The sequence below is a fragment of the Nyctibius grandis genome, chromosome 2 (assembly GCF_013368605.1).
Source record: "Nyctibius grandis isolate bNycGra1 chromosome 2, bNycGra1.pri, whole genome shotgun sequence".
Classification (NCBI taxonomy): domain Eukaryota; kingdom Metazoa; phylum Chordata; class Aves; order Nyctibiiformes; family Nyctibiidae; genus Nyctibius; species Nyctibius grandis.
Window position 1 is genome coordinate 29,461,873 of NC_090659.1, and position 12,952 is coordinate 29,474,824.

General features: G+C 34.8%; 1 protein-coding gene across 1 annotated transcript in view; it reads left to right on the forward strand.

Annotated features, from left to right (window-relative positions):
* CFAP47 (cilia and flagella associated protein 47) overlaps positions 1-12,952 on the forward strand; it is a 356,696-nt gene that overhangs the window by 325,894 nt on the left and 17,850 nt on the right. Inside the window, exons 61-62 of the mRNA XM_068422067.1 lie at positions 6,307-6,478; positions 7,946-8,107. Of these exons, the coding sequence (XP_068278168.1) occupies positions 6,307-6,478; positions 7,946-8,107 (334 nt within the window). The remainder of the gene's footprint in view (positions 1-6,306; positions 6,479-7,945; positions 8,108-12,952) is intronic.

Genomic DNA, 12,952 nt, shown 5'->3' on the forward strand with positions numbered 1-12,952 from the left:
TACAACATAATACAAAAAGCTAGAAAATTCTTTGAATACAAGAGTGTGATAAAGGAATTAGAGCAAAATCACTGGTATCCTCTTAATCACCTGTAGAAAATTGGTAATTACAGTCACTGATGCATTGTCAAAAAAAAACCCCAAAACAAAAAACATGCCTTGTGAGCTATGTATTTCCAGTAAACCATGAAACAAGAAAAAAAAAAGCTAAAAACTTGGGTACTTCTGAGGGTGAGAGGGCAGCCATAATGCTGACATATAGAAAGACTGGAAACAACCACCTTGCTATTGCTTCATGATCTGCAGGTTATCTGATGGCCTATCTGTAAACACACTGCCCCTCCAAAGGAATCTGAAGACATTTGCTTGCATTGGAAGTTGGTCTTCCAAACGACAAGCATAGTTTCTTTTAGTCATTAATGTAACTACTTTAAGCATTCAAGTGCATAGACATCATCATGGTGAGTGCAGTGGAAAAAGCTGTGAAATGATAAATAATACTGTTTTCAATTTAGCATTTGTGTGGGCTAATACAAATGGAATGGATAGGTTAAAAGGCATCTTGAGTTGTTACTGATTTCAGGGGGGCAACATTGAAACTGAGGCAAATGAGTCAGGATACCATGGAAAAAATAATGTCTATATGAATTAAGACTACATCATAACATATGCTCATGAAGAAGCTGGTTTGATGTTACCTGTGCCCGGGTACAGATGTGATCTTTATTTGCTAGAATTGATAGATAAATGAAGACAATGCTAAATAAAAAAAAAGAGAATGTTGAAAAAGGAATGCAATGTTTTTGAAAAAATAAATTTTAATCAGTTCCTTTAAAGCATTAATTTATAGATTAGTGTACAAATCTAAGTGCAACACTAGATTAAAGCAGGATGAGAGATCCTTTGGGCTGATGAGAATCCTTTTGCTTTTTCTGAGGTTTTTGTTTCAATTTACTATGCCAAGTAGTATCAAAATAAATAAAGAGGGTTAAGAGGGGAGTATGGATAGACATAATAAAAAGGGAATTAGTCCAAAGAAGATTCAGAGAGAGAGAGAGAGAATATGCGGAAACTAGCTACAAGAAAAAATGTAGAAATATATGCGGAACAGCAGATGCTAGATGCACACCATGTATTTCATATACATGGACTCACAAACTTCCATTTTATTCACTAAATGATGCAGCATTTTGAAGAAAGACGTTCTCCAAAAAAAAAGGGAGGGAAGTGCTTTCTACTGCTTTCTTTACAGTAGAAATTTGCTTTAACTGTAGAAATCTCTTTCAAAGAAGTGTTTTGAAAGAGAAAAAATTAGCAAACAGAAAAATCAAATGTAAGAGAAAATTTAAAAAAAAATGTGGAAGTTGGTTGCTAAGGGAATAAGCAGTGGGATGCAGGGTAAAAAAAGAGGAGGCTAAGAGTGGAATTTTGCAGCACTTTGAAGATATGGATGAAAAGCTTTAATTGGATATGGAAAGAGACATAAATTTGCAGGGAAGAGATACAAAGATTTATACCTAGAACTACACTGAAGATTTCCTTGAATTGCATTGAAGATCAATGAGTATATTATCAACAGAAGGAGATCACTTTATTATCAATATATTTCTTTGTATTTAATGTAATTTGATGTCTGGCTTTTAATGAAATATATGATGTTATCTTTGCTGATATTTATAATGCTCTACATACAGCACTTTTGTACCTGTATGAAGAAATTTAGTGAAAGGCATGTTCAACTACAACCAGGTCTTTTCAGGTTCTTGTGCAATTTGTTTATTCTGCTGCTGTTATCCTGGAGTTATGACATTTTACAGTGAGAAATAAATATTTACTCTCAGGTGAGATGCATTTCTTACTGCCCACATGATACTGTCTACTTAAATGTTAGGATGTTCTTGACCACCAGGCTTCCTTTTATTTTTTTCCTTTATTACTCTTATAAATCACTTTTGCTATTCACTTGAATATTTACTTGAAAACTGTATTAAAGTGATTTAATCTACTGCACAGTAATGTATTCTGTCTGCTGCTACTTTTGCTGGTAAGGCATAACTGCATACTTAATGTTCATTCCTCACTGCGTACTGAGTTCCAGCAGTGTGTGTGAAGACTCCTGGAAGACAGTGGAAAAGCAGGAAAAGGGCAGGTGTCAGATGATGGCTGAATGGGGTTATGAAGAAAGATATTTCACAAGGTTTGGAGGGTCAACAGTAGATGCCTGCTGTCTGGTAGAAGTGACTAGTTAAGGTCTGGTCCTGTAGTTTCTATTTTATCAGTTTGGAGACTATTAGATCAAGAGGGGAAGAAATCTTTGTTAGGCATCAGGACCACAATGGTTATTTAACCTTGAAGAATTAGCAGAACCAGTGGAAAAAAAAATCAGTGAGAGTGCACAGTATGTTTACATTCAACACCAAATAAAATAATTTATCTAGCTTTTGAAAAACACGAAGCTGCAGGTACTTGAATAGCTGGGCTTTCATTCTGTGTTTGCATTCTGTGATATTGCTGACGTCCTTTATTAAATAACTGCAAGTAAGATCGCAGCCTGCTGAATGGGAGGTGGGGAAGGCCAATTGAGTGAATTCACTTGCATCTCCGTTTTATTGCAAGGAAAAGCCTCTGTAATGAGGACAAGTATTTTTGCAGTCTGAACATCTTTCCATCACAGCTTTAATTTCCACCTGTCTCACTGGAAATGGGAGACTGTGAAAGTAAGGAGGGTCCCTTGGAAAGTTCCTCCCGCTTGCCGTTTTTCTGCCACCAAGTTCGCTGCAGGTTAAGCACTATTTGCAGAGAGCTCAGGTAGCTAGATCTCAGGTACCCACAAGAGACTGCAGTCTCACAGGCCAGTGTCCATTAGATTTTTATCATCAGAAACCACATTGTATAATGAGCTGGTCTTCAGTGAAGTCGAACAGTTACTCGCTTTTCAAAAATAAGAGGGAGGTACAAAGGCTTCTTTAATGACTGTGAAACTCTATTCTAGGTCAGGTATATTCAGGGGTCCTTTCACATACAGTACCTTCTGTAGACATTTGGCCCGTCAATGTCTTTGTAATTAACTCTTTCTAAGCTTGAATACAGGTTCTTTTCTACTAAAAAGTAATTTAAATTCCTGAGGTTCTTATTTTGTGAACCTGTTAGACTAATCTTTTAATTTTTAGATGTATGACATCTGTTAACTAGCTTTACAGTAAATCCTAACAGTCACAAAAATTCACATTTGCCCAATTTATATGCTCTGAGTGTAAAATCCTTGGAGTTTCCACACCATCATTCTTATGAGTCAGAAAATAAATTTTAAAAAACTGTTGTATTTCCTTTCATCTTCTTAGAGGCTATTTAAAAAAACCCAACTAATCAACACTTTAATTCTAGTGCTTTTTAAGAAGTATCCTTACTAGCACTTGAAAACAAATGACAGCCAAATCATAGAACTATATAGCTCAAAAACCTTATTGATTTTTAAACATAGCTGCTTCAGTAATTCTGCATACACAAATGTTGCCTAAATGCATATTACCTTTTTGGAAGTCTTTATTTACACAAAGGAAAACACTTAAAGACTAAGATTAATTGCCTTTCAAAACAATAAATGTTTAGTGCTTTAAAAAAAAAATTGTCTTGGAATAATTACCTCAAAAATATATTCTTACTCTTTTTCTTACTTAAATAATGCATAATAGTATTCAGGAAATATGAGGAAGTAGTATTTTTTATAATTGGAATTTCTATTCCCTAGATGTAACAAGCTGTATATAAATAGCACAGTTATATCTTCCCAGTGTTTGGACTGATAAATATCTCTATGTTGAGTCAGGTATGGTTAAAACTCTCCCTGCTGCTCTATATTTACAGAACAGAGGCGGATTAATTGGGGTGTATTTTATATCTGCATATTTTACAATTTGCATTAGATAAAATAAGAATTTTACCTGTATTAAAACGGTGATTTTTAAAAAGAAAACTAGTGAATGAAAACATACAAAGAGCTGGGCTAAAGGGTCAAGGCATATTTGAATCGTATGCTGTATTGTATATGGTATTCTTTAAAGAAAATATTAATTCTTTCTCCAATGTTTTATTTATTTCACCATTTTAATTGAAACTGGAAATTCTAAGAGTCAAGAAAGCTCTGAACATTCGACAATTTGGACAAATTTCTAGTAATGATTCACAACAATTTTTTTGCCTTTAGCTTCTGCCAGTTTGTTTAGGCAGCATGTGTATTATGGAATTATCTAGAATCAAATATTAACATATTCACGGAGGCTTCCCATAGTATGATAATATAGTAGTCTTCAGGGCAGCTGTGATGAGAATAGAATTACGTTTTTCTTTTTTGAACAGTCCTAAACTAGATCGGCAGCATAGCTCAAAACCAGCTAAGGAACCAGCATAATGAAGCTTTCAAATATTGGCACTTATAAATCATCATTTTTCCATAGGTGTTGTAAATATTAAAATATTTTAAGTAAATACTTAATATGATCATAGAACAGGTTACAAAACAGCTTGGAGCAGAAAAAATACAAATATTTAATTTCTTCTGACTAAAAGGTAGTATATACATATGTCAAACCAAACCCAAATGCCTTTGGATACTAAAAGCAGCATGCAATTCACAACATTTTCTTCCTAGCATCTGAACTATAAAATACGCTTTCCTGAGTAGCGCTGTGTGCTATAATGGCTGAAAGAAACATCTGCTCAACAGTTGCAATTTTCTCACTGTGAAATGCTGCAAATGATGTCATCTTTTCTCTCCCATAATAAGTTAATTTTTATGTCTGAATCTTCATGTTTTGTCTAGGGTGACTACTACAAGCTTTGGACTGTATTAGAAACTGAATGCATGGCATAAACATATTTTTAAAATAGAGAAACAACAAAGCATGGAACAATATAGGATGATCCTAGGAATTTTACAAATTGTAGGAAAAATAAGTTTAATTTCATTATAATAAAGTACATTTATTGTAATAAAGTGCATTTATAATTGATGGATTAATACATGGAAATCCTGTCTATTTGGTAATTAGTGTGTATCTACTATGACCGATAATCCCATATATTGGTAATAATATTTTGGTTGCGTCTGTGTAACTCTCTGATCTAGCATAAGTTGTACAAACATCTGTGTGAAGGATCCACTTCAAAGAGTCAGAAATGTTTTCAGTATAAGCTGCTACATTTCCTAGGGTTAATCGGTGTGTTACAAAACCATTGGCAACAAAAGAATGAAGTAGAAAGAAGGTATCTCTGCATTTCAGAAAATGGGAAAGGACTACAAGCATAGGAAGGCATCTCCATACTCACTGACATGGGGTAGCGTTACAGATTGGCAAAAACAAAGTCAGGGTTTGTTCAAATATCTCACAGTGCGTTGTTTCCTGGACTTTAAATAAAAATAAATATAGTCTGTATTTTAGAATTCCAAGTTGGAAGGCCTAGGGAATTAACTCTGCAGCTGACTGGCACCCTGTAGCCAGCATATACGGGAACGTGTACATAGGAGTTCTGCACAACACATTGTACTAAGCTGTACAAATTCAAGATGTGCACTGAGATATGTGGTCATAGTAAAATGAAATCTCCTGTAGGATTAAATGGTTGTGTTAAAAGGCTTTTCATCCACAAAATGTGCAAAATTTTTAAATAGGTTAGCATCTTGAAATTCTTTTCCTCATAGAAACATTCCCTTCTGTGCACAAATCGCTGTTGTATACTGAATATAACAGTTTTCTTTATTACAGCTGGAGGAGACATTTGATTCAAGAAGCTCAGCTGTTTATTCTTATGTCATTACTACTTGGTCTTTTCATAGCTGCTACGGGGAATAAGAGAAGAGGCTGCTAATGACATCTTCACTATTTTTCTGTAGACTCTCAGGCTTGCAGTCATCAATGGCACTGATGTCTTTAATGACTTTTTTTTTTTTCAGATTATCCCAATGGCATTACTCAAAATAGTATTAAATTATTGCAATTTTCATTTGACTGACAAACTAAAAATATCTCACCATAATGCAGAAGTGGTAGCCAGAACAATACTGCTATTACTGTTCACTTCTCCTAAGTACATTCTCCAGCTTCCATTTTGCCAGAAACTACGTAGCCTGTCATATGAAACGGGAAGATTTTGCTGTGCAGTCAGGAGCAAATCACTCAAGTTTTGGATAATTACTAGTTTTACTTTTTTTGTCATTTTTAATAACAAATGAAAGAATTGTAACTGGTAGCCAGAAAACTGTGCGAGGTTGGAGTGCACACAGACTGATCTTTCTCTTGCATCATTTAGGTTTCTCTACATCAGTGGAATTTCACTATGAATTGCAGTATCAATCGAATGAAATTAAATCTCAGCTTGGAGCTTTGGTTGGTATGCATCTGATTCAAAGAGAACAGGATACAGAATCTGGAACCATAACACTGATCTTTAATATAGTGTTTGCACCTAACAAACCAATGAGGTAAGCTCCTGTTCCTTATCACCAACAGAAAGTGCAATAAAATCCTGTCTGGTCACTCTGAGCTATGTAAGCACCTCCCTGCATGGTTTTCTTCATTTTGTTTTCACTTCTGAGATCTATTATTTTAGATTTTCTCACTTGCTACTTCTCAGAGTGATATCTTTGGTATTAAAACTGACAGTGTTTGTTTATAATGCCTGCTAGATGGTTCTGTTGAATTACTGCTTTGGTCTGTATGTGCATAAATTTACTTCTAAACATTAGAATATTGAAAGAATTCCAATGAAAATGAGTTTTCCCCAAAATTTGTGGAAAACATACAGACAAGATGGTTTGTCAGTCTTGGAAAAACTTTTCCTAGCATTTGTGCATATTCTTTGGCTGGATGGGATGGTTGAATTTGAAATTGGTCTCTACTGCCCCAGTAACAACAGTCCACGGGAAAATTTTATCCTCTTTTATAGCTGTGATATTAAAAATGATGGATTTGCTTTCATTTACATTAGTACATCCCACCTCTTCAAAAAGAAACTGTGAAAGGGAGATCCTTTTGGGGAGGGAAGGAAGTTGTGCCTTCCTTTTGGAGAAATCAAATGTGTATGGGGAGGAAAGAAGCTTCAGTAAGGTGCATGCAGATGGTAAATTCAGAGGCTCAACATAAGCAGGAAGATTAGGGAGCAGTCACTGCCAAATATCATGGGTTGCGTGCAGAGGGTATTTTGAGGATGCAGGAGGGACCTGAAATAAAGAAAGAGCAGACCTTTAGGAAAGATTATCCACCGACCCCATGCAGAGGTGTCAGAGGGGAGGTTAATCTAGAAATCCTTTTTATTTCTACTCTATCCTTTTTTATTTGATTATTTTTTTGGTTTGGTTTGTTTTTTTTAATCTTTTTGTTGTTGAGACTAACCAGGCTTCACGTAGAGGATTCAATGACTGCAATTAATTAGTTTCTTTATCTTTAGAAACTACAGCACCAACTTTCTTCTTAGATGGTCTGGAGACATCAGAGTCTGGCATTTTTCTAAAGGACATAGCCCTTCATCAGATCTATTTGATTCTAATATGAACTCCTAACATGTTCTGGACCAAATTGTCCTCTAGCACCACAATAAATAAAGAATAATGTGTAAAGCAAACTAAGTTAAACAAATTTAACTCAACAGAGAGTAAGCAAAAGAAGAATCAAATCTCATGGCTGTGCCCATCATTTTGCTTTCATGTTACGTCCTTTCTTGTACTTTGCTGTAAATATTAAGTGCTATTTAGTCTACATTGCAGTCTATGAAACTAATGTGTACTATGCCGCATAAAATTAAGGATGTATTCCAATTTTAAGCCACCTGTATTTCCATTTTACTGTGGTATATTTCTACACACTCGAGGCTTATTTTGGACATTAATTTACTCAGTTTATGTTTTATAATGTTGTTCTATGTATTGAATGCTTTTATTTGAAATTTTAAGGAATGAAGCAACTCTTGTAATACAGCGCACTGCAGGAGGCGTTTGGAAGTTTCCAATACTGTTCATTGCTACAGAGCCAGAAGTGGATGATGTCATCAACATTGAAGCAGTTGGCCTGAATAAGGAATCTATAGTTGGCTTTAAGCTTACAAGCCAGACAAGGTAAAAATACTTATGATAAATTATTTATACAGTTTTCTGAGGCTAGAACTCACACTGAAACACATCAGCTAGGATGGATTTGGGCAGCAGAAACATAACTGGGCTGCAGCTATTTCAGTAATACATCATTAATTTCAAGTGCTGCATTGTGATTTTGTAACAATTGTGATTTTGAAGCTGTACTGTAGAAAACAGAAGCATTCTATGTTTAGGCTGTACTCCCTCAAGAGAAAATTTGTGGAATAGATCCACATGTTTATGTTGTGACTTCAAAGTTTTGCCCTAAAATGCTTTTGTGTTAAAGTGTGTAATACAATATTAAGGAAGGTGTGTTGTGATATTAAAGGCTTACTGTTAAAGCATTAATGTTTTTACTAATAGATTGTTTTTCAAAGTACTTTATACTCATACTGAGATAAAAACAATCCTTTACATTGTGCTTTAGAAGTTTTTAAATGTGCCTTCTTTTTTAAAGTACTCCTGTTTTATTATATGAGAATGTTATGGATTAATCTCTACTCTGCCCTTTCACTAGAAAAATAATTGTGTCATTTTTCAGTATTTTATTACTCTCCTTTTTTAAAGTCCTGCAGAAATCTCTGTTAATATATTTTTTACACAGTTTTCATTATTTTCTCGGAGTTTCATAATGTTATAGCAAACCCACAGCGTCATTTGTCTACAGCAGAAAGTGAAGGAATAAGTTGTGTGGTACTGATAAGTTTTAAAATAGTAAACAGTGAACCTGAAAGAATCACGATGCTTACAATCTAATTAGCTTATGGAAGTTTTTAAATTTCCTTTTTTCTTTAAAATTGACTTTTTTTACTGTATATCTAGAAAGTGTGTCAGATAGATATGCTGATTGATAGTTAACTTTCATTGTAGATACATGCTTTTGTAACATCCCAAGCAGGAAGCATCCTTGGGTCCGACTGATTTTTCTTAAGAGCTTATTTCCAAAAGCTGTGCATCTAAGATGGACAGTTGTTCCAGCTTTTAGATGGCTGTCAGTGATGATAATTACTGAGGACTTTGTGAAAGGCTCCTATCACAGTGTTCAAGTTAACAGCTTCAATAGAACGGGCTGTTTCAGGAACAAAAGTGAAGCAATTGCTCTGTCAATACTGTAATCTCCTGGTAGGTGTCTGATAGTAGTGAAGAGATCTAATGTTCTTCAGAAAGGCATTATAAAACCCAAATCATTATAGTTATATAAAGAAGGAGCCATGCTGGAAGACAGATTCCCTTTTTCCCTTAAACAAATTCCAACTTTATCTTACATAACAAGGGTTCCCCCCTACATTTCAAACACAAAGTGTAATAATGCTTGCGTGTACTGAAGCTCCATGTTGTAAATAGTCCAACAACTGCTCTGTAAGTTCTATACTGCTTTATCTTATCTTTGATTTACTTAGGAGCTTCTGGTGGTGGATGTTTTGTTATAGAAATAGAACAGTCAGCCAACCAACATTTAGCATACAAGATCTGCAGTTTAAAAGCAATTACACAAGAAAACCATATATTACAGATGTAATTTAATGCTTGAATAACTCAAATGACTTAGATTAAAAATAAAACCATGAAATATTAAAATATGGATTAAAAGTTTCAATTGGGATATGGAGTGTCATTCTGTAGACCTTCCTTGAAAAAAATGATCAGCCCTTTGGAGTTTTTCTTAAGTAAATAGTTAGCAGCACAATCCCATAGAGAATTGGTTCTGATACTTAAAGAGAGGTGAGGTTTTTTTCACCATGCATATAGATATTTTCTGTCTTCCTTTCTTAATTCTGGATAGTACCTCATGACACTGCTACTTTGAGAGTAACTAGTGGAGAAACAGAGATGTATTTCTGAGTAACCCGCTAGAAAGGGACTTTGCAGCTGTCTTTATTTTCCTCTGCTACTTGCAGGACAGAATGGTTGTACAGCATCACTGAGAAGACCTGTAAATTTTTTTGGGCTAGCAGGTTGCATAGTGATGCAATAAAAAATATTTGAGAACACAGCCCCCCACAAAAGGCTTGGTATCTTATTAAGGACGGATTAGGATTCTCTTATATATACCAAGTTGAATAAGGATCTTCAGTGATCCACAGAGCACCTTTGGCAACCACTACAAAGCTATGAGGTCAATGGTTTTAGCTTTCTTTTTCTTTACAGTTACTGCAACTCAAATGTGGGCTTCTCCCTTTAATTCCACCCCTCCTCTCCCCAGCAAAATCCTCAATGTGTACAAAATATTTCAGACTGAATTGATTTTCCAGTTTACTCATAACTACATTTGATGTACTTGCTTCAGAAATGATGAACAGTTACAAATGGGAGGTAGTTGCTACACTGCTCACAATGATCTTCAATGATGAAAGCTCTGAGAATCCATGCAAATATGTAATGCACTCTCTCTTTTAATACATTTAAAACTGACACACACACATGCCCTAATGAGAAACAGCCCAATATCTGCTTCAGTAAATAATGAAAGACACTGAGATTGCAGCCAAGCAGTTTTGTTGTATGAAGAAAACTCAAATATATTTTTAAAACCTGCCTGCACGTAGGACAGTTGTGATATATGAGTAGTCCAAAATTGTATTTTCAGTTTTACGAATTCAAAAGTGACATACTGTTGAATGGTTTCTTGTAATGACATTAAGATTGGTTAAAGTCAAATAAGCAGATTTCACTTGTTAAATAAGAAAAATCTGCCATTTTTAACATTAATAGATGATCTTCGAGTTTTGTGATAGATGTAGGTTTAATTCAACACCAGCTAAATTCATTGGCAACATTTCCACTGAGGTAATTGGCTTTGGTACAAGCCTCTGTTTGTGTTAACGTTAGTGTTTGTTTTAATACCAAATGGATTATTGAATGCCAGATGGTTTACAGAATGACAACAGTATTAACCAAAAAGAATAGATACAATATTATCCCTGGAAATAAAGATTATAGAAACTTCTTTGATATCCAGCTCAAATTATTGGTCTATTATTTTATGTTGATGTGCATAGTTAAAACAGAGACTAAAAATTCTGGAATTAATGCTTTGCTTAAGAAAACTAGTCCTTTCTATATTTGTTTTACTGAAAATAACTTCTTGTCTTTTTAATCAGTTATGTTTTGGGATCAGGACGATTGTATTGATACAGAACTATTATTTGGGGACTATTAACTACTATATGTTCCAGTACAGAGGTATTTTGATGGTTGGATTTATTTCTTCACATTAAAATACTGATATCCAGCTGCGGCAGAATGTCACCTTATTTTTTTTCCACTGCAAATACTTCAGTAGCCAACATGAAACATGTGGGTATATACATATGAACACCATGTTCACCTGAAAATTTTTTGTAAACTACGTGACTTCTGAATGTTTAGTCAAGATGGTGGATAATTCTCTCCTGTCCATTCTATCAGCTGATTTCTCATACACAGAGCTTCCTTTCACCAGCATAATTCTAGCATTCCATGTACCTGTTAGTGATTGTTTTAATCACGTATTGTTTCCCATATACAGTAAAATTTTATCCATCCTTCTATCCCAGCCTCTCGTTCTGATCCTGTATTTATCACAAACAGAATATTTGTTACATTGAGGAAACTTCTCAGATGAACTCAAACTATGCTTCAGAAAAACATACTTAGCGCCTGCTATCACTAAAGCAAATAGTGTGGTATCAATATGGTCTCCATGGAGTGGTATCTGCAAAATCCAAGGCTCCATCTGATTATGGAAACAGAGCTAGAATAAAGAGCGAAGAAAACCAGGTGCACTGGGGAAATGAAAAGAAAGATGAAATTAGGCTTTAAAATGACTGCATGTTCAGACTTCGTTATCTTAACCTACATTTCATATTTTGAACACCACTGTGGATATTTTCCTTATTTCTTCTTTCTAATTTCCTAGTGTATAGAATAAATGTTCAATTAAGACCATTCCTTGATCACACAAAATTAATTTTAATGCTGTCTGAAGAATAGAAAGCAACCCATTTTCTTCTGTACCCTCCCTAATTGTGAAGGGAAAAACAAAAAAAGTTTACAGTTACAACTTTGAGAATTATTTCTATTTTACTATAATTACTGCTGTATTTCTTTAGAATTACCATGAGCCAGAATTATGTTTTTGCAAGAAAATGCATTCATTAAGTTCTCGGCACACGCAGCCTCTCCTCACCCTTTCTCACACATCGCTGTGCGTGTTACAGGCCTGGATTCCTATGCCAATCTCTTGTTACCAGTTCTGCAAAATTCTACCATTAATGTAAAGATGTAATTAGAATACTTTATCTTAGCATCTCCCACATAGTAGCAGCTGCAAAGAACAAATGTTGACTGAGCTCCATTTTTTGGAGTCTGAATGGAGACTAGTGGAAAATATCGAAAATGCAGCATACACATGCGGCAGAGCTTCCAAGAAGTTATGATCATCCTTCCTAATAATACAATACCTGACATGTCACACATTTAGCCAGGAGCTGTATCTAGCCATGTCACCTGGGGCCCTTTTAGCAGGAAAAGTCAGTTTACCAATCTGCAAATACAGTACCCCTGGGTAGAACAGGAATGAGACAGAAATCTTAACATTTTGTGAAGATAAAAAACCCTAGCTCCTGCTTTGGATTTACCACACATACACAATAAAAGTGATGTTATATTTGGTAAAGTATTCCATGACAGTCATTTGCCGTGCAGTGTTTCTTCGTATTTTTTGAAAGTCCTTTAATTCTGAAACAGTCTTTCCAAAACTGTAGAGTGGTAATTGGAGTCAAATCTTTTCTGATGTCCAGAGATCAGGATTTAGAGGGTTCAGTTAAACCAGAGTTGGTTTTGGTA